General features: G+C 42.5%; 2 protein-coding genes across 16 annotated transcripts in view; one reads left to right on the forward strand and one right to left on the reverse strand.

The window, feature by feature from the left end:
- The window catches only part of MCF2L2 (MCF.2 cell line derived transforming sequence-like 2), a 169320-nt gene that overhangs the window by 86011 nt on the left and 60349 nt on the right, over positions 1-22960 (forward strand). The window lies entirely within an intron of this gene.
- Positions 829-18653, reverse strand: B3GNT5 (UDP-GlcNAc:betaGal beta-1,3-N-acetylglucosaminyltransferase 5). 2 transcript variants are annotated; one of them, XM_051626428.1, is made up of 2 exons: positions 18575-18653; positions 829-2568 (listed from the first exon to the last, which is right to left on the reverse strand). In XM_051626428.1, exon 2 carries the CDS (start codon positions 2232-2234, stop codon positions 1098-1100), a length of 1137 nt encoding a protein of 378 aa, XP_051482388.1. In that variant the 5' UTR covers positions 2235-2568; positions 18575-18653; the 3' UTR covers positions 829-1097. The 2 variants fall into 2 exon arrangements, with proteins under 2 accessions (XP_051482388.1, XP_051482389.1); XM_051626429.1 differs by having other exon boundaries at positions 18571-18610.

A 22960-nucleotide genomic window follows, 5' to 3' on the forward strand; every position in this document is an offset into this window, starting at 1 on the left:
CCCTAAAATTTTTAAGACAATCTTGTGCTTAAGACTTCTGGAGAAATATTTTGGTGATTCTGTGTACTGTGTTTCTGTGGATCACCATCTTCCTATCCACTCACTGTGAAATCTGACTTTGCACAGAAAATACCCTCCTCCCTCTTAGTACTAGCATGAAATTTTGCTTTTTCAAGTCTTTAACAGCTTCAAATTAGCTAGAAGTCACATTTCTCAGGGACTTCTGCTTGCTTTTCACCTTTAGAACCATGAATATTGAAAAGCAGAAGCACTGTTAAAAGAAAATTCATTTAGCTTATTTGCTTATTAAAGTTTGTTTTTTTTAAATGTACTGCTTCAGTTTTCAGAAGGCAGAGAAAGATTAGCAAAATCAGTTACATAAGAAATATTTGTGTTTTATCCTTTCAAGTTCAGTCCTGATCTAAAGGGAACTCGTTTGTTACTTAAAACAACCAAGTTAGAGGGCACTCAAACACTGCTCCCTGTTTCAAAGATCTAGGAAGCCTAGAGAAGACTGTAGCAGGTCTTCACTTCTAGCACTCACTGTCAATTGTGCAGGTCCAGACTTACTTTCTATGAAGCACTGAGAAATGGTGAATATTTCTAACCACTTCTTATTTCCTTCAACTACTGCAATAGCCTCATTCATCAAGTCAGAGGTTCTATGTTCCTTGTGTTTTGAAGGATGTACCCCATTTTGATATAGCAGATTCTTTATCATGTGCCTTAGTTCACATAGCTTTTTCAGAAAAAAGCTTAAGACTTACTGACAAGTTCAAAGTAACAGACATTTTCACCAAGCATTTCAAAGTCTAGAAGTCAAATCCATTGTAGTTCATTTAATCCAGACTTCCATCCCTCGAAGTGTAAAAGAACCAAACAAACAACAAACCAGGCTACAATGTAAAAGGTTGCAGTACAATAGGAGAGCTATTCCAGTAAGTTTCTGAACAGTATCTGGGACCATCCTCCCCCCACCTCCAACTATTCACATTTCAGTTTTACCTCTTTCCATGTTTACATGTATTTTTAATAAACAGCTAAAGAGTTGTTGCTCTGCTTTGGCTCAGTGGATCTTCAACACAGATATTCAAGTATTAAGAAAATGCAGCTGAACATGGATATGTGTCCTCATAGTACAGTTTACAGAGAAGCACAATATTGACTAGTCTGCAGTATAACCTACCCCAAATCCCTGAAGCAATTTTTTTAACTTTGGGATCTGTGGCCTGCTCCCAGAGCTGGTGAAGATCATATACATGTCCATGAGATGTCATCATTCTGTTATAAATGCAGGGATGATATGGAGCCTTTCCTTCCCCAGAAAAAAATACGTGGTACTGTGGTACAATTCCCATTTTATTGGCACAGAGACCCATGAAAACATCATCTATGTAAAGACTTGTATTGAGAGTCAGTGAAGCCTCATATACTTTAGCTGCTACATCACTTGATATCACATATGCAGCTCCTGCTGTGTAGTCAGGATAAGAGGGCCACTGGTACATTTCGTAGGGAACATAGTATTTGCTACTCTTGTCTCTTACGGGAGGGGATCCACGGTGGACGCGACCAATCCAGAGATCTTGAACACCCATCTGTGCTAGATTTTGCAGATAAGCAACAAGATTTGGCATATGGATAAATATATCATCATCTGCAGACATAATGAACCTGGCATGAGGACAGTAGGCATTCACCCAGCTAAACTGCAAAAGCAATTTAAGAGTAAGATTGTGAAAAGTATCTAAGAAGTCCTGCTGAATCAAATCATTGTATTTCTGGTCTTCCAGCTGAAGCTCTCTTTGCAGCTGTGTTTGGTGCAGAGAATCTGCTGGTTGTCCTAAAGCAAAAAGTGTTTTAATATTGGCATTAAGGTTCAAACGAACGTACTTCTCATTACCCCAAGTTTGTCTAATCGCATCCCTCCGATGACGGTTTTCAGGAGAAGTCTTCACAAACAACAGGAGAAGGACATCCTGATGCCGACATTTCTCTCTGTGGTTGATCAAGTACTGGTATCTTGATACTCTGTCCAAGTTATCCCTGTTGATAGACAGGCTGTCATTCACAAAATGGTAGCTATTTACGAGGTATCTGTATGAATAGGACTTCATATGGCTCACAATGTGATTATCAAATGGTCCCCAAAAAATCATGAGACACAGTATGAAGGACGTGGCAACTATCTGCAAAAAATGGCATTTTCTTACTCTTCTGGGACTAACAAACATTCTGATGCAGTTTCTATAATCCTTAATTTTGTCAGGATCAGTGTTTTTACAGTGCCGGGTTTTCAGTTTAGAAGCACAGTGTCGCCCCTTCAAGATAAGTGTCCGTTGTAAGGCATGTTGTCTTTTATTCAGTATCCTTGTAAAGCCAGCTTTGTTCACAGATTTCACAAGTCATCTTTCTCAAAAAACTTTTTTCTTTGATTGAAAGCACGCAGACAGTTTTGAAATATGAAAGTTGCAGATGAGTGTTTTCCCTTTGGGACATCTTGAAGCAAACGCTACAGTTCTAAATGGGATCTTCTTGTGTGTTTCCTTCCTTCATGAAGATGAGTACCTACCAATTGTAAGGGGGTGAAGAGAATTTTTAGTGAAGCCGTTATTAACACATTTGGTTTTAGGTTCAGCCATGAAAGTAACTACTCATACTCTCCCCATCAACCACCCACCCGCATTCCCACCCCCCCCAAAAAAAAGGCAAAACTGGCAGCAAGTTAAAGGTTGTCAGTGGCCCAGAGCGAGCCTGTAGGAGGCTGCTGAAGGAGAAAGGGAACCTGACAGCGAGGCTTCAGTTCTGATACAAACTCTTTCTTAGAAAAACCCCTGCTGTTAACCAACAGTTGACAACGTTTTGTTTATAAATTTTCAGCTAGGAGGGAAGCCACACCCCACAAATGACCAAGTCTACAAATTGTCCTTGAGGCAGCCTATTAAAAGTGCGAGACCCACAGGGACCTGCGACTGCTCCAGGAGGTGCGGAGGCCCCGGCCTAGCGCCAGGGCCAGGGCCAGGGCCAGGGCAGGCCGGCGGCCTCGCCTCCCTCACGGCCCCCGCCGCCCCCCGCCTGGGCGCCCTGCGAGAAGGGCCCGGAGCCCACGGCCAAGGAGGGCAGCCCAGGCTCCTGCTGCGGGGCAGGCAGGGCCGCGGGGCAGGCAGGGCCGCCCGCGCCGTCCCGCCCGCTCCCCGTGACGGCCCGTCCGCCCCCGCCCCGCGGGAGGCGCCCGGCCCAGGTCGCCGCCTCGCCCGGCACCTTCCCCGCCGCGGGTCCCGGCGCCCGGGCGGCCCCGCTCTCCCGTCTCCCGCAGGGAAGCGCCCGGCGGCCGGGCCAGCCCAGGGCAGGCCCACTCGGGCAGTGGGGCGGCTGCTCCAGCGGTGCCCGGCGCCAGACGCCCCGTGCAGCAGGACCCCGCTTATCTGGAGGTGCGGGCAGACGCTGTTTGTAACCGAAGCTAAGGTCAAGAGGCGGATACTGCAGCGAGCTGCAGCAGCCAGGGCCGCAGGCTCCTCAGCGAGGCATCCCTCCCTCACAGGACCCCGCAGACCGCCCACGCCGCAGGGCTAGGGTGTCGACCCCCACCCGGGGCTTAGTGAAAAGAAGAATCCTAAGCACAAAGAGCCACAAAGTCCGGCCTTCTCGTCCTGCAGTTTGTTAAAGTCAGTCCTTGTAGCCTGAGCTCTTACTGGTGTCTACTAAACAGCCCCAAGGAGTAGTTATTTGATCATGTAAAAACCCAAGGAAAGAGCAAGTTCTGTCATGCCAGCAATGTCAGCCTAGCTCAAAAGGAGTGGACACCCCCAGCTGAGCATTTCTTGCACAGAAACACAACCGAAGAATCAAGGCAACATAAGCTATCACAATTCTCTTAGATGTGCAACAGAGACGTTTTGAGATTGTTTTACCCATTTGAGGTTTTGCAACTAGACAGCACGATAAGAATAAAACAGACTAGAGAGAGATAAGAAGACCTGGAGCAATTTTGCTGTGTGGTTATCTAACACAAGAAGGGGACTGACTGCTCAACATGGAAACTGCATGGGTGCAGTTGAGGCTTGCAGATTGTAGTGCATAAAACAAAAGCTGTATGGGCAGTTTGGTGAATAAAAGTCAGTCAGCACTTTTTATAGTATCAGTTTAAACCCTTTTTATTTTGAAAACATGAAGTTCAACAATGCACCTCAGAGTTATAAACTCAGCAAGTTTACAATAGCATGCTATTGCAAAGCATACTCGTTTCAGGCAAGGCACAGAGATACACACAAACTGGAGTGATACAGAATTCCAGACATTTGCTCGCTCCTTTTGGAGGAGTGGGGCTGAAGATACCCACTATTTCCTGAGAGGGAGAACAAGGTCTGGTTTTCCCCTCTGAACTAGATGCTTGTGTTCTTTTCCCAAAACCTGTACTCTACATGAAATTGGCTGGTTAGCACAAATGCTGCAGCATCATCTCACCCAATAAAGTTCACAAAGTAAAAAAAAAAACAAAACCAAAACACAATTGACTTTTCTGAAAGTAAAGGGAACAGGAGGCAATCTATTTAACCCCCTGGAGCAAAGATGACCTTGGTAAATACAGGAAACCTAGTCAAATACAACATTTGAGATTCCACTTGGATAACATGTTTCAGCAACAGTCTGCAAGTGTCCACCTCTAGTAAAAGGAGACAGCTGTCAACAACAATACAGTGACAGAGGTCACTGAAAACTAGCAGTGACACTAACCCACAGGACTGTTTTTACCCTTAGGGAAGAAAAAAGCCCTCAAAAAAACTCCAAACACAGAAGTCACCATGGGAAGAGTTTTAACTATGAACAGCCAGCCAGGCATGAGATGCACAGAACTAAGTTTTCTGCTCCCTAGGACTCCAATCCTGGAAGTCAGAGATGCTGGAAAGAAAACTTACACTTTTCCTTGAAGAAAAAAAGAAACAAGCCATAAAATCAACTAACTAAATATTGGAAGAGTCTAGTTTGCCATTTTCTTGACCTAGTGCAGGGATATTTGATCAACCCTTCGGAGACAGAAGTTGCTCAGAATCCTCCTCAGATGTACCCCTCAGGTGAAACTTTAAAGTGCAATTACAGATAAGCAGTACTGATGAAATTTAGAGGTCTATACCCACTCCCCCATCTCCCTCCAAAAAAACTCAAGACTTGTTGAAGGTGTCAATGCACAAGTAGAGTCTTTAATTGTCATAACTTTTTACAGCATATTTGCAACACTCATCCTTGGGGCTTTGTCATGCTCTCCCCTTCCCTTAAACAGGAGAACAGGTTGAGTCACCCCAGGAGCTATTTAAGGCCAACTGATTCTTATAATTCTGAGAAAAGAAAAACAGCACACCAATATGCTCTCCTGAGCAAGAGGAAACATCATGAAACAGCGATAAAACCATGCTTGACAGTCATTTTTCTGACCGTAATTAATGTGTTTTGTCTCTTGGTGTGCATTTTCTTACTTGTGGTGTGGCAGCTTTTAGATCCTCTTTGAGATTGGAAAGAGACTGGGAGAACCAAGCACCCATACACAGTTCCTGTAGCTGCCTTCCTTCCCAGTAGATTTAAGAATCAAAACTTGATGTGGTCTTCCCCCACTTGCAAGTACTGCAGGCTTTGCTCACCATGCAGCAATCCTACCTTTCCTAAAGGGGGTTGTATTTAACCTTTCAATATTGCCACAAGCTTCACTGTCATTTCAATGTAGCAGTTGTTCACAATTCTGTACTCTGCATTCAGTGTATATTCTGGGTGAAAGTGGAGCTACCATAGCTGTTATGCAAACTAGATAGTTTGTAGAGTGACCACTGTGGAAAGGCAGATGCTTAGAGAGCTACATTGTCCACAGAAGTAACTACTTTAAAAAAGTCGGTATTACATTAACTTCAGAACAGAATAGTTTTGGCAAGTCCCCTGAGGAGAGACACACAAGAGACCCTAAAGAAACATGGAGATGCCTCAGATATGAAACACCAGAGAGACAGACCCTTACAGCAAGAACCATGAGGAGACAACATTCACACAAAAGACACTCCAACAGAAGAGAGAATTTTTTCCAACTGCCACCACCCTGATAAAAATCTAAACCTGAGAGAGACCAACTGCAACTACCCAGAGATAACACCCCGCTGCTCCCAGCTACAACTTTTGCCATGTGGTACAGTACACAGGCTGGGCTTCAATTAATCTATAGCAGAATTGATATACCACATCTCTGTATACCATGTATTTTGTGACAAAGACCATAATGTCTAGTTATTTTTCCACTCCTGCCTAGGACAGAAGGTAAATTTAGATCACAAGAAGCTTTCCCAGGTAATGGAGCATGTTCTAGGAAGTACTATTTTAAAAAGACAACAACATTTTTTACTATAAGGTTGTAGAAACTGTCTCTTTCACATCAACAACTCTTGAATAGAGTTCTGCAAGAAAGAACACCTCAAAAGTTACCTAATTTTAACTGGAAGTAATCTGAAAAGCTGTTGATCTCTATGTCTATGTTTTGTCCTTGGTTGTGCCAAAGAGCCACTTGGTCCAAGGGTGCAGTTCCATGTGGTGGATAAGCTCAATCACAAGCTTGCTGCTGCTAGTTAGGGACAGCCTTACATTTAACTCTTCCCCCAACGCTAGCCTCTCATCCTCACCACATAAACCTTACACAGCTTGCATCAGCTCTGAAGCTCACTGCTAAGCAAACCAAAAAGCAACCTCCTGAAACCCTACAGGGAGTGTCAGAAGTGGTTAATTCATATCAAGCTGTATCTCAAGCCTAACCTAAGTGTGCAACAGGACTCAGGGGTTGCTTTTGAAGGACCAGATGTAACACATTCTTTCTAAAGCTTTCAGGCTTTTTCATTCTACTACCAGGCTCTATGTTACACTACAGAAAACCTGAAGCCCTACAACAGACTTTTGGTCTAAAAGTCTAGCCTTGTCATGTGAGCTACTCCAGATCAGCTGTTTGATAGCTGAGTGGCATGTCCAGGTTAGAAGGCAGATTGTAGAGATGCTTCATCCTGCCAAAGACTTCAGATGTCTCACTGGACCTGAGCTGCACCACCACTTCTACAGCACTAGAGGAATGTGCCAAGCCAGAGGGGTGACAGAAGCAGACACTGCAGTTAAAGCTGCAGAGTCTAAGATTAGCACTGCCTGGGTTTCAATTCAGACAAATGATGACAGTTCCTGAAAAAAGTGGGGTTGGATTTTCCTGAAGCTTTCAAAATCTGCTTAGAGAGAAGCTACAAGGTTCAAAAAACACATGCGTGTTTTGGCATGCTTGAGAGTTTTCTTTGTTAAATAGAATTTAAAACTTTTTTTGTAACATTCCAGTTTCTGAGCAATTTAAAGTTGCAATTCCTGGAAAACTGAACTTCATCTCCACTGAAACCTTCAGCAGTACTGATTTATCTACTGCTTACTCCAGAACACCAAAGGAAATCTAATCAAGTTAGCACATCAAGTAAGCCAACAAAACACAAAAGTCACATCTTTATCAATATATTTCCTTCCAACTGACTAATGGATGTGTAAGAAAGTATATACCTATGTTAATAGGAACAAAGCCTGAATGAACATTGCTGCTTACAGCTTTAGCTACAAGACGATGTAACCCCAAGTTTCTTTTAATAATTTTCCATTGCTGACATCTCTTCACGAGTTATGCTGTCATCTCTACTCTGGTCCATGTCCTTCTTCTTCACTCCCCAATATTTGAAGAACTTCTTACACACAAAGAGGTTGCTTTGAAGTTCCACTTACACATGAGCTGTTATGACAAAGGAAAAAGGAACAGAAGCACTGAACAAATTACACCCCTGACACTTCTAGGATTTCCTACTGTAGCAACAAAAGGTCAAATTAAGGAAAAAAGATGCAGATACTTGACTAAACCTTTCTTCCTACATAGTTCATGAGCACTGAGATAGAAGAAAACACAAGCACAGAGCCTGCAAAGAACATAATTTCAAGTAACATCAAAGCCTCCACTGTTACATCTTGTTCTGCAAAAAACTGGTGAGAAACAAGCCAATTTGGACACATCCTGTAGGAAAATATGGTCACAATGACAACAGGGTTAACAAAAAAACCCTCAGTCTAGTGCTACAAAGCACTATGAAGAGTTTAGAGTCAGGTCATGGAAGTTGCATCAATATGGAATATGAATACAGTAATGACTGACAGTAGCTTTGCAGAAGATGGGGCAAATGTTCTTGAAATACAATTTTGGATCTCATATGCAGACTTTGCCTGCAGGTTCTTCAGTTTGCCTGCAACTTGCAATCTAGGTTCAGTCTTCTGGGATCGTAGAATCAGCATTCTTAGATGCTTTTTGTGCATGCATTGAGGACTTCTCAGATTGAACACACCAGATTTTCAGAAGGTGAACACCTTGCCTTCAAAAACATTAAGTCCTTAAATGATTCTCAAGTTCAGTCAAAAGCAAAAAATGGGCATTGAAGTACAGCACTTCCTCCAAGAAAGCTTTGTATCAGAGATAATGAGAGCAGCATGCAGAAAAATGAGACTCTGAAAGCTGCTTCTCATTTATGTGTAACACTTAAAAGTGCTGAGGCAAGATGTGAAGTATTTGTTGGCAGAGACATTCAAAGGATGGCAAAGCCTAAGATGGCAACTGAGTAAAGCATTTCATCTCCTTCAGGACTGGAAAAAGAAACAGGTTGTAAACGCTCAACACATCTAGGAAGCAGCTAACTGCCAGTAGAAATTTCATTTCTACAGAGGCTTTGCACTTGCTGTAACTATTTGGTGGAAAGGAAGAAAGCGATTTCTTCAGTTTCCCCTACCATGGAGCAGCAGACTTCCCAGCTGCCACAAGCTGGGAGACATCTGACAGAATGGACAGACCTGCCTTAAGTCGCTTCCATCAGAATCAGTTCTCTGAAACAGCTACTGTGCAGATAGCAGGTGAGGAGCAGGACTCATCTTTCAAGCACCAGTCTACATTTAAGTTACAATTTTCAGTTGCTTTAGCCTGCTGTATCTACTGGAGACTCTTCCCCATACAAGCTAGAAGGGAGGACTGCATTTTCCAGAATGAAAGCTTCCAAAACCTGAGTCATTTAGTTCAAGGGGGTTATGCACAAAGCACACAAGCACCAACATGAAATTCTTTGCTTTATGTACAGCAGATTAGGTGAGAAGAGCCAGTTCTTTGTACTGACAGCATGTATAATATTCTGAAATTTCAGTCTGGCAGTGACATGATGGAGGCTGCATATGCTCATTTCTGAGAAGAGCAGCTAAGTTAGTACTTTCACATAGGCAAGACAGAGCTCTAAGACACAGCTGCAAAGGCTGCAGTGATACCTACGGTACAACCAACAGCATCTGTTTTAGCAGATGCCACCGATCAGCTCTAATGCTGTACTGCACAGCAGTCTGCATCTACATAAGTTCACCTTTACTGTGCCAGTGTTTAGGGATGTGCCAGATTGGCACAGTCCTTTCAACTTCTATGCACTAAGGTAAAAGTATGCAGCAAAGGGGCAGAGAGCATGAACTGCAGCTGTTAATGATACCCCATCAGGCATGGATGGCAAAGCTTCAGTATCAAAACCATTCACAAAGCACAAGTTTTTCTGCTTCAGAGTGAGACTTCAGTCAACACTTTCTATAGCCTCTACTAAACTGGGAGGGGAGCTTTATAGATAATGTGTTCAAATTTGGAATCTTATCTGAAAGCTTCTGTATGAGTGATATATAGTCACTAGGAAAGTTCTTATATCACTTAATCTCAGAATATTCTAAATACACCTTCCCTGCAAAAGTGAAGAAGGACCACAAAAGGCATTACAAAAGGCTTAGCTAGCTACTGCTTTCTTTCCCACATTAGAGTATTCACCTCTTTACAACGGTGCACTTCAGACAACCTTGCAAGAAGGACATCACATTACACATGACAAGCGTTGAGCTGAAGGTTGACCGAAACTGAAAGTAGAAGGAAACTGTTTTCCCCATACCAGAGAAAGCAATTGTGAAGTACCAAGCAGCTAAGGATCCAGTCCAAAGCTCAACACTGCAAGATAATAGAAATTCTCTAGTTGCACTTAATGCTGAACACCTATTTCATAGCATGTTGAAAAGCTACATCACAGTCCCACCTAATCAGCAATTCTCTGCTGCCTGTTTTAAGTAAACCCATTCAAATAATTTATTTGCAACTATAGATCTAGAGATGTTATTTCCTATTTTCCCCACAAACCTAAGGTAATTCCTGTTCATCTACAGGCCATACCTCAAGATCTTCCTGAAGCACACCTTTTCCATGCAAGCTGCTAAACTAAGTCAAATTTAAGACTGACACAACTAATTGCAAGATTACTCTAAGCTACCTTTTTATGGGGCCTCAGCTTGAAATTTTTTACCTAGTAACAATACTTTAAAAAAAAAAAAGGTGAATTAGAATGCATACAAAGGAGTCATGTAAACAGAAGGCTAACACTGTCATACCATGACCGTTTCTAAAGCATGCTAGACTTTGCTGTCCTAGTTCTATGTTTTAATTTTTTCATTCCAGAGTAGATACTCTCTCATCTGCTCTCCAGTCCCTCTTCCTTAGAGACAACTCTAGCCTATAATCCCAATTCAGCATCAAACTCCAGATGGATCTCCCATTTTACAGCAAGAGTGCACAGTCAGAACTTGGATGTTACATGTGGGCACTAAGGCAGGCAGGCAGACAGACAAATGAGAAGTAAAACTTGTAGATTAGAATGCAGAAGTTGTGCAGACAAAGCATTATGTTTTACCTGTTTTTTTTTTTTCCAGTTAGACTAATGATAAAGCATGTTGGAATTTAAAAAGTCAAGTCAAACACTGGTTAACTTGCAGGGTACAGGAACTAGTCGGGTTTTTCAGTGTTGTATTAGACTACTACTCTCCTTTCCAAATTTAAGTTAGCACAAATCAGAGATAATATGAACTCATGAATCTGAATAGGATGATACTCTGCTATGTGAACTTCCCAAATCAGCTCAGCTGCATCAACTTCTCTCCTTTAAGCATGGCTCATCAGGTCACCAACTAGAGCTAAGTATTATTCTGACTAACCATCCGAACACCATTTATATTCTATACACATCTGAGCATGATCCCCTTTCTGCATCAACTCTTTTCCTTCAGTAGTTTATGTTCCCAGACCTACATATACAGAGCCCTGGGAGTCAACTCTGCAGCTTTACTTGTCTCCCTGCAACCACTTACACAGGAGGTCAAGGAAGCTAGGCTGCAGAACACTAGTGTTGGTTCCTATCCTAACAGTACCTGGCCAGTAAGAACCAACATAACTTTTGTTAAAAGCTCTTCCACTCAGATGACCCAAGTCATGCAGTCAGAAACATCACCCGTTTTTCAGCTCTTTAGACACATTTTAGAAATTAGGGAATAAACCAAGTCCTTATCCTATGCATAGGGACACTAGACAGTAAACTAATTTTCTGTTGCTGGGGTAGTAGCGTTTCAGTCTTCATTTTCAAGGCCACGCTTTCCCCACTACACATACCCAGCAAGCACAAGGTCTAATGCTAGACTGAATCCACCATGCACAGACAGGTACTTCAAGCAAAGCACACACCAACACACAAAGGGTCTCCTAGTAATTTAAAGTAGCCCTCTTGAAGTAACTATAGGATCAGCCTACAAAAGAAGCAGCTCTGTGGAGAAAAATAATACTTCTAGCATTATCTAGCATATATATAATTAGATTAAAAGATGAGCTTTTTGCTAAGTAAAAAATCTTGAGGACAAGAACCTCTTTAAAATGACCCCCTGAGGCTCATCACCCCCACAAATGTAGCAGAGCTGCCATTGGCACATTTCATAGTCCTCCTCTTAAGATCCACATGAGCAAATATTGCTTAAGCCACTTCACCTTTCCTTACACCCACAGATCTACAAGCCCTTAAGAACAGACAGCCATTGCACACTCTGCTCCTTTGCCCCTGACAGAACCATGCCTTGTTCACTGCTGTACACAGCTGCCAGCAACTCTGAAGCTGAAAGAGAAACATACTCTACTCGAGGCTAAGGGAAGAGGAGAGTTATGAATGATACTGTCTGCTCAGATAATCTCATCTAGTGGGTTGTCTTATTTTATGACTAGGAAATTAATCTATTTGAATCAAGCAAGCAGTCTGTCCACATAGTCTCTTCTTTTGTACTTCAGTTATTTTTTTCAATTCATATTTATGGTAGTTCTGCATTAATTTGCTAAAACTGTTTCAACACAGGCAAATGCAGTGTCAAAGTGAAGTCCCTACATATAGTAGATATATATATACACACACACATTTTCTATAGAAGCATGAATTGCTACTCATTTAAGATGCACCAACAGAAGTTAAAGAACGTACACTTTTAATTTAAAATCCATTAAAGTTACATAAACAGCACATTGTTCAATTAAAGAGTCACTAACTTTAGGCAAGTCATTATTTAGAAACAGCAGATGCACTGCACTGTCCATTTCTCTGAAGTCCTAATTTCCAGACTGCAAATCTGAAAGCATTTTCACTGAAAGTGTTTCTGAAAGTGTTTTCACTGGCATAAGCCCAAAATAACTTTAAAGTTGAAACTGAATAAACATGCTAGAAGCATTATGTTGAGAGGTACATGTAATCTGAGGAAAGCAAATTCCCATCAAACAAACAGGTATCCATACCTGTGAGGGTCATGCTCTCCAAGAGCTATCTTTCTACATCAAAAAATGTCCACTTATTGGGGAGTTGATTGTCAGTTTGGAGAGAGTTGAAGGAAACAGCAAAGAAAGTTTTGTTAAAGCTAAGCGTACTAAACTGGCCACCGAAAAGGACTAAAGAGGAGAGAACATTCTCTGCACTTGCAACAGCAGCTGCTGACAGAAGTCACCACTGTTTTAATACTTGCATGAGATTGGGATGCATATAGCTAACGTTTTCCTTTAAGTTCAGTTATACAATGTTAAGCTAAGGTCTATCTCACTATGTACATTTCAGGGCTTTAATGTAGTGTTCACATTTCAAGTAGTCTTCAAGACAGTCAAGCATTTTATACCAAAAGCTGTTGATTCTTTGTAGATTTAAAAACAGATTCAATATAGGAGGCTCCTACATGTTGGGAGCCTCCATGTTTGTTTCAAGCAAGCCAGAAAGACACAAACATCTCAGCTATTATGATCCGTGGATCGAGAACCACTTCAGCAAATACAAAGGAGCTGCAGGTTGGCTGGAGTAGTAGTGAGTGGTTCAAGGCTTTGTTTAAGCCTGCCTGCAAACTGGGTGGGATGAATTCCATTAATCCTCTCTTGTGGGAACCACGGAGAAATTTTGCCTTTTATACAGCCTTTCTGCAATGCAACATGACCAGGGATTGAACAAGACACTCATCTGCTTTTTGTTATAAAATATGAGGAGCAAGAACAGCACAGGCTCATGGCAGAAAAGTGAAGAGACCCAACACCTCCCCCATGCACTTAGGAGAAATTTGACAATGAAGTAAACTGAAGCAACTTAACAGCAGCATGCCACAGCTTCTAGCTTACCACAGTTGAAATACCCTCCCTGAGAGCTGCTAACAAGTCACTGGCCCTAACAAGCCACAGAACAAAGGACTAAACTAAGAATTCCTCAGGCACAGCTTCAAGATTCAAATCTGATAAGAAAAGTCAAACAAAGGGGCTGCAAATCACTCCCAACATGTTTAATAAGCAGTGAGAATTGGCTAAGGCTAGTCTTTGTAAATTAAATGAAGGAAGGAACTTGGGCATTTGCATTTAACCAGAAGTACTTGTCTCTGCTTAGGAGAAATGGATAGTAGGTCACACTAATAACATCAAGAGCCAGTAAAAATAGTATTTTCATACATATAAAAATGTCTGCTGTATATATATGTGTACATATAAACCCACACTTCTATGCAAGACTAAGGCTAAGAATGTAACTGAACTACACACAGCAATAACATACACACAGAATCAGATAAAGAACCGCCATGAGGACAGTTGAGTGAAACAGAGTTAAGTAGAAACTATAAACGGAATTCACTGGGAGACAGACCACAGAACACGTCTGTGGACTCCAGAAGAAAGCTATGAAGGTGGGAGCAGAAGCTTACAAGACAGAAATGGCTTACAGCAGAAGGAAGAAAAAAGACACCCATTAAAGAAAGAAGCCTGCTCATTCTAGAAAGTTGAGCTTTGAGAACAATGCAATAGAAAGTCAGGACTTGTAATTTCCACAGGACTTTATTCAAGTCTCGCAGACAAAGCAGCCAGAATCTCGAAGGAGAATTAAGTCATAATTATGGTACCTTTGCTACCCGTAATAGCCGCTATAAGGGTTTCTTACTGAAAATGTAGTGAGTAAATATTTTCTTGGCAAGTTAGGAAAGCTGCAGGAAAGAGTTGTGAAAGCACTTTGTCTAGCCTTCACACAACGAAAGACATGGATTACTCATGCCTGTATACAGTGCAAAGTGACATCTTCCTTTAGTTAGCCAAATCAAGTAGGAGAAAATTCATCCACCCTCAGCCTGTTTCATATTCCATGGAAAAACACAACTAAGAGGGAAAGGAGAGTGGCACTGTGGTGGTGCATGATGAGTGCACAATTTAACAAACAAGAAAAGCTGTAAGTTTCCTGCCCTAAGAAAACAGGCCAGTTTAAGTCAATTGTCTTCACATCTTAACCAGAAGTGAAACTGGAAGAAACAAAAATTACCAGATGCAGGAGAAAAAGTGTGTATAGAAAGTGACTTACAGAACCAACAGTAAGTTCAATGTGAAACAAGTTGCTTCAGATCTGAAGGCAGAGGACTAGCTAAAACTTATTCTTTTACCTATATGTCCCAAAGCACCTTCAACAACATGATCCATATTGACAAAAGGAGTTCTCTGTTTCAAAGTTGCTGCACCTGAGCAGTGTGAATGTACCTTCAGAGCATGGTGATGCTCCTGGAAGTTTTGAGTGACCAAACACTTTTTATTCAAGAATACATCATCCAGAAATCTGGAGATGGGAACAGCCAGTCAAGCTTGACCTCATAAAACTGGCTGCAACAAGCAAATTTGCTCTGCTCTACATGGCAGAAGCTCCCACAGTCTGTGATCTTAGCAACATGTAGACATATGTCCCACTTCAAGAGTCCTTCAACAAAGTTGGTTCCACTTCAAACAACATTCCCTTCTTTTGAGGTCATCTGTCCACAGGTTATTTAAGCAGTCTTGGGACTTTTCTCAGTTATTTGGGCATGTAGCAGTAGCATCTCCAAGGCACAACTCTAAGCTGAAGATCAGACAATGTAGCCATCCAAGAAACAGGTACACTTTAGGATTGGTACAGATTCACTCTAAAATGTTGCAATTCCAAAGCTAAGCAGTTGTTTCATCAGGCTGTTTTCATATGTTGTGGTAGCTTCCCCATTGATTACAAAATTTCAGTCAAGTGTCATCTTTCAAAGATCCTTCCATAGTATTCTCCTCCTTGCTACCAAGGGCAAACATCCTATTCACAAAACTTAAAGAAACAACCTCTCAGGTGTCCACAACTATTATTTCAGTCTTTGAAGACTCAGGGATGCAAAGATCTCAGTTCAGGCTCTGGACCACAATTTACCAAATGATACAAAGATGACAAATACTCAACATCTTTTGTATCAGTGGAAGATCCTGCTGTCACTTCCAACCAGCCTGACAGAGGTGGACTTTCCACTGGAATTTAAAGATCAGTTATTATAGAGGTCTACTGAATATTCAGGTAGCCTCACTTGAGATGTGTATATCTTAAGAAGCTGAGGAACATACTTTACTATAAAGTCTGGAAGCGTTGTATGGAAGGAAGAGATAAGTAGTACAGTGCTAATCTATCACTTTCTGGTTCCCTCCACCACTTTCTGCCAGTGCCAAGGCCCAGCAGACTTACTGCAGAAACACATGAGCCACTAGCATGCCAAATGATAAGCGATGACTTGCAGGGTTTTCCACAGGCTTCTCCCTAACCTGTAGGTGAGCTGCTGCTTCTAGCTTCAGTACTCACTACTCCAGTTTTGCCAGATGTCACACACTGTCCCAACTACTGCTTTGCACAGCATGAGCAACCAGTTTGCTTCTCAATCATGTAGGATCTTAGAGAAAGCAGAAAGTGATACAGTTCTGATTCACTCAATGGAAGAGAGCTAGTAAGCAGATACTGCCATTACATTTATAAGAACACAAAACAAAACCTTACCAGTGAAAAAGCCCAGACTTTACTGGGATACTATATTACTGTGGTAGATAGTGAGCTTTTATGAACCTAGTTCTGTGCAGAACAACCAGTAGCTCCCGTAATAAATACCACAGCAACACCCAGCTTTATGTGATGGTCCAGCCTTCAGGAATACTGTTAGCCTATTCCATGGCTGTTGTTATCAACAATGATTTAATGTCTCCTCCTCTGCTCAACAAGTAAAAAAGAAGCTGACATTTATCTTCTCTTAGAATCCATTTTTTTTCCCTTTTAAAAAATAGTCTCTCTCTTTGCTAACCCCATCCTTTGCCCTTTCCAACTGCCAGGAGAAATAAAAGAACTGAGAAGTGGGAACAAGTCAGCATTATACAAAATAAATTTCAATAGTTGTACTAGTAGTTTCAAAACTACTGCCAAGAGATCCTCAGGCGTAAGCCTCGGCAGTCACTAGATGAGGATGCTGCAGCACGTACCGAGCTCTTTGTGTAGCCAGAATAGAATTACAGGATTTGTATTTTTATTTATTTTTTTTCATTGCCTTGCACTTCACTCAGTTGCTTATATTGGAGTAAAGCCAGTCTCCCATCTCTAGAGAGTCTCCAAGATCTTGCTCAGAAGCAGTTAAAGCCACTTCACCTTAAGAAGCTCAGCTGTCTCCAAGCGCCTCAGCCCGTTCCCTCCCCCGCTCTCCCACCGGAGCTCCGCGCAGCCGCCCAGCCCGGGGCTCTGCCCCGCACCAGCAGCATCCCGAGGTCTCCCAAAAACCTTTGAAACTCAGGAGGCCCGAAAAACCAGTCGGAAGCTCTCACCGGGGTGGGCTGGAGGGCCACCCCCGCCCCCGCGGTGTTTCCGCGGGTGGTTGTTGCTGCCGCCGCGCCTCACCTCGCGGCTGCGGAGCGGCCTCCCGGCACCCCCGCCAACCCCCGAACTAGCAAAAATCGATCGTTCGCTTTCACAGCATCCCGCCTTCCCCTCTCCTCAGCCCCCGGAGCATCCGCGGAGCTCCGGGAACAGCCCGAGAAGGGAAAACGGAGCAGAGATGGAGGGGGAGAGAGAGCGCAACCCCCGACCACGCGGCTGCGGGCGCCCCTCGGGGGAAACAAAGGAAGGAGCCGGCCCGGCCCTTCCCTCGCACACCCCCCGCGGGCAGCGGGCACGCCCGGCGCTTCCAGCCTGCACGGTTTGAAAGTCCACAGCCCGGCCAAGAGTACAGCGTGGAAAAAAAATAAAGGGGAGCGGAAAGCTTTTTTAAGCTTTACAGGCAGGCATAGCGAACACTCGCTTTCCGAACGCATTCGGTATCTCCCCCCTTTCGCCCATCGCGTTTTCTCAAGTCGATTTTCTTCAAAATATCTGGGGAAAGGGCTGCTCCCGCCGAGCGGCAGCGCGGCCGGCAGCCTCCGTGCCCGCTTCCAGCCGGGAGAGGAGCTCCCGGCGCTAATTAGGGCGCTAACGAGGCCAGGGCGGGAGGGTTGCCCCAACGCTTTCGGGGGCGCGTCCCCGTGTTGCAACGCAGGGCCGAGCGGAGAAACTCCGAGCCGGATTTGCGAGTTCCTTGGGTGGGAACAGCTGAAGGAAAAAAAAACAACAAAACCCCACACTCTTCCTGTAGCCAAAAAAGAAGGAGAAGAAAAAAGAAAATAAAGAGAAAAAAACCTGGAGAAATAGGAAGGCGGGAGGGGCTGCCGGAACAAGGGGCGGGAGGAAACGGCACTGCTTTGAATGGGTTGTTTCATCGCAATGCTCGAGTGAGTGCGAGTTTTCCCTCTTAAGGCTCAGGGAATAAGCAAGACCCTGAAGAGGCCACGAAAAGTTTCGGAGGTTTTTCTGCTTTAGAACATAATCGACTGCCAGACAACAATCAGCGACTGGGAGAGAATCTGCTAGAAGGCTACAGAAAACAGACGTTAAAACTGCACTGAAGTTTGGATCTTGTTTATCGTAGAAATTTGAAATCCCAAGCCCTGACAGAACCCTTCTTTAAGACAGAAACAAGGCAACCGCGTACGGACTTAATCGATGCGGTCTATAGCAACAGTCTTTTAAACAAAGCAGTTGGAAAACTCGGTTGTCCATAGCAAGAAACCGCAGATCCAGAAACGCGGAGAAGCAAGACACACCTCCCCCCCCTCAATGAACAGACCAGCTCTTGCAATCCTCGAAGCCAGACAGACAAGAGAAAAAAGGCATTTAGGAAAACAGTATTTTCGCTAAATTTAATTACCCGGCAACTCTCTTTACATGTAAATGAGGAACGAACAACCCGGCTCTTTGCAAGCGAACAAACTTTTTCTAAGGAGAGGGGGGGGGAACAGGACAACACCCAGCACAGACTCACCTACCTCACCAACAGGACCGCAGAGCCTGCTACTTTCTCCTCCGCCTCTTCCTTCTTGGGGGAAAAGGACCAGGACCGGCCCGGCGCGGCCGCCCAGCGCACCCGGGGCCGCCTCATCCACTCGCAGCATATAGGATCCCTCGGCCCGGGGAGCCAATCGGCTCCTCCTCTCTCCTCCCCCTCCGCCGGATCCCGGGCTTAGCCCGGGATTGCCGTGCTCTTCTCAGGTGTCCCGGTGTTAATAAACACCCGCCCGCCCGCGGCACTCTGCCTTCGGGATTGTATACTCTCGGTTTGCCAGATCCATGCAACTGGTTTTCTTCCCCTCTTTCTCTCTCCCGAGAAGGTGGTGTGAGACTACATGTGTTACGTGAGGAAAAAGTGTATTTCAGTGGCATTCAAAGCGCTAAAACTAATGTTTCTTACAAATTCGACGTCACTAATCTCGTCACAGTACCTTAGGGGACACGGTAACAAGTTTAACTAATTGCTTCGAGGTGCTAAATATCATCTCATTGTGGGGTAGTTCGTTTGTAGGTCACAGTGAAACTTGGTTATATCACTTTCTTGTTGGAGATCTTCAGAGGATGGAAGAGTAGGTTTTAGGTGTTTTTTGTACCTTGCCCACAAACCTTGGTGATTTACTTGCATCATCTGGAGGGGAATGCCTGATTCACTGAAGCACATCAGTAGTAAGTCAGTCTCGGTGGTCGATAGACTGAGATGAAATTAAAAAACAAACCAGTGTAAACTCTGTGAACGCGCCTTCTTTCAGTACTATTTTGCAAAACTTTTGTAAAGAGAAAACCGGATTTAAAAAAAAAAAAAAAGTTCAAGTTATGTTGAAAAGCCACTATAAAGCTATGCTTTGTATGATTAATTGGAAATCTGAGCTTTCTCACTGAACATAAATATCACACACAAGCCCATTGTCTATCTTCCGTTCTTTCAGATGACTGTGACTGATCTGAATCATTCCTGACTTCATCCCTGACTTCACAGAAACTTAAATATTGTATACATAAATATTTAAATAAATATAAGTATATAAATAAAAGTAAGTGTATAAATACATATATAAATATAAAAATACATATACATAAATATATAAATATAAATAAATATGTAAATATATATTGTATAATGACAATTAGTGTCTGTCACTTTGCAACCGTGAACCTGACGACATCTTTGTGAGGCGAGGAATTGTTTTCATTTTTACACACAGGAGAGAAAATCAGAGATAGGAATATTGTTGTCAAGGGCACCCAGAAAGTAGTGCAAGGGTAAAACCTGAGAAGTTAACAATCCCACAGGAGGATGTGTTGCTTTGTAGTACAGGTTTTGTTGGGGGGAAAATTCAAGGCCTAAGGAGTTTTTTTGCTTGATCTCTCCTTTCTCCTCTTGCATGCCTTAGTGTGACTGAACATTTTATAGCAGCCTTCCCATATTTCTATTTGATTATGCAGTAAGACAAAATAGAATTCTTTACTATTGGCAGGTCACCCTAGCAGGAACAGCTGCAGATCATTGTGTACATTTGGCATGTTACCTATGCAGTTTTAAAGTAGCAGGAGAAATAACCTTATAAACAAAGCGTCATTCATTTTTCTTAGTAAAATAATATTTGCTCATTTCTTCCCTAGTTCACAAATTTTGGGTTCTTTTTCAGAAGTTTTTTCTTCTCTCTTCCTTTTAGGTGCCACCTTATTGGATCATTTTATTGGTGATAAAACAGTCACTTTCAGAATAAGAAATTCTCAGTTATATATATTTTTTAAACTCTAAGGGCATGGATTTCTTGGCTGGTGATACCTGTTTTTATTGTTTTCATTTTCATTTCAAGTTGGTAAACGAGAGAGAAAAAAATCAGCCGCTGGATTCTTCCTTCCACAACTAACTGTAAAAAAGAAAACCAAACCACCAACAAAAAAAATCCCACCATGATTAACTTGTGCCTTAGCAAAATATGACTATGACCACGCAATTTTAACTTAGTATTTTTAATGTGTAGGAGACCAGCTTGGCAAAGACAAGCATGAAAAAGGCTCAACTTGGAGCCTTCCAAGTCAAATGTTCCAAAGATTTTTAAAATTAAAACCAAACTATTCTGTGCTATCTATGTCTTGATAATGCAGTTTCCAGAAAACACAGTTTCAAGGAGTCACGTTTTTAAAATCAGGAGATACCTTTAACGTTTAAGTTGTGTGTATGGGGAAACAATTAAAAGATTGTAAGGAGTAGGCCCATAGAAAGCAAAGTTAGAGGTATTTAAATTATTGAACAAAAGCATCTGCTTCTAATCAGCACTACAACACACCAAATTTAGTTTGGTGTGACTGAGTTTGTCGCAGAGTTGTGTCCACTTATATTCTTTGAAAGTGATACCTGCTCAAAGGATCAAAAATCTTCCATTCGTGCTCACAAATTTCCCATCTTGGTTGATCTGAATTTTCTCCAATTTAAGAGATGCATCACAGTCAGTGAAGTAACCCGACTTCATCCTGCTTCTGACCTGAAATTATAGTAGAAGAGTTTCTACCTGTATCACTTCAAGGGTTTTATATTCCAGTAATAAAAGAAATTGACTTACTAGCTTCCCTTTAATTTTGTTTTGCTTTTTTTTGTTTTTAAATAAAAGTTCTGTTAGGGTCAAATCCTCTGCTGAGAAAAAATCCACAACTTACCTAGAAACAAAGATCCACCTGCTGTTTTTCCCTAGGCATGATGTTGTTAGGGAAGGTTTTTTTTAGAACACCATTCTTATTTGTTTATAAATTAAATCTTTAACACCAGCCATATCTTGTTCACTTTGTCCTCAGTCCCAACAGAGATGCACAGCAGGTTGCATATCTAAGCCAACACAAGAGGGAACAGCACTATCAGTCAAGCATGCTGCTCTAAGAAGCACCTCACACATACTTTTTCTCGGGGAAACACCTACCCTGTGTGTTAATCACACTCTGTCAAGCACTTCTACAGCACACACAGGCTCAGGTCTTTGAGGTGTTTAGAGAGCAAAGTGGTTTATTTGCGCAAGGACTGATACTTGAGAATGGCCGCAGGAGAGTACGGCCGCCTGCTTGCAGGAATGGGATTTGGAACAGGCTGATTCCTTGTAGGCATACACCCATCTGGCACAGTGGCCCTCACCTCTGGCTGGAGGCTTCAGGCCCTATTTCAGGATAAGTAATCAGGTGATAAGATTCAACAGAACAGGGAGAAATAGCTAGATGTTCCAATATTGTATAATGAATTACAATTCCTGCAGATTTGTGTGAAGCAGCTCTGCTATTACTGATTCTTACTCTTGGTATGAGAAACGTTACCTTTAGCTCATCTTGCCCAGTGGGAGGGGAACATAGGATGAAATTTCCCAAAACCCATTTGTTTCTAGAAAAGAAAAAGTAACAGAAGCCTGTTTACCAAGGAGCTACTTATACAAGGAGGTTGAAATCAGAGATCTGTCATGTAATGCTTCTGAGCCTTTGAGTCTAGGTGGTGCCCTGATGAAGTTGCACGGTGCTCTCAGAGGGGTTTGGATTGGTGCCTCTGACCCAGCTGCCACCTTCTTCATATCCATTCAACAAGGTGGACACAGCATCTGCATGCCCTGTTATGCTGTCCAGTGCAGCCCAGTATACAGAGTCTGGGCCTAAGCATTCGTGAGATAAGGTATTTAATCAATATCAAAAGGATTTTTAAATCCAGAAGTGCAGTTATCTTTTATAAGTCAGACCAGCACCCTCCACTCAAAAATCATAATTTTGGACTCTCATTGCCTTTACTATCAGGTGGCCTTTGTAACTCTCGTTACAGTCCAACTGAAAGCCTTTTGGTTTGCCTTTTCAAATCTCTCTGTATTCATGTGATGTTTCTTGTATGAGAAATGTGATGGTCTTTCATAATCACATGACTCTGAGCTTAGACGATAAGTATGAAATAGTTGGGCATTTTTGATAAAATCAGACTCAGAGGGCACCCTTACTTGTTCATTTACACAAGTAGCTGTAGGCAGCCTGTATAGATGTTATCGTGGCAAACTGACCAAAGTTCATGAAGTCCTAACTACTACACTCCTTAGCATCTTGTATACATTAACTATATTACTGTGATATTTTGCAATTTATGATCTAGCATTATTATAGGGATTTGGCCAGACGTTCTCTGGTATCCTTTTATAAAAGGAAATATGATTCATAGGTCTATTCTGATGATGGTTTCACAATCAGTCTAAGTTCATTAAGGGCTGCTGCTGCAGTCCTTTCTTCCTCTTTCCCCACATCCACTCCATGTAGCCCTTTTGGATCCTTTGCACAGGGCTAGCAACTGTGCAACTTTTTTTCCTTTTGTGAGGTTCATTTTGAGTTTATCTGAGTGTCCATTCTGG

The sequence above is a fragment of the Apus apus genome, chromosome 8, assembly GCF_020740795.1.
Source record: "Apus apus isolate bApuApu2 chromosome 8, bApuApu2.pri.cur, whole genome shotgun sequence".
Taxonomy (NCBI): Eukaryota; Metazoa; Chordata; class Aves; order Apodiformes; family Apodidae; genus Apus; species Apus apus.

Bases quoted from the DNA above. Each gene is read 5' to 3' on its own strand.
- B3GNT5 (XM_051626428.1), bottom strand. From the start codon at position 2,234: ATGTTTGTTAGTCCCAGAAGAGTAAGAAAATGCCATTTTTTGCAGATA.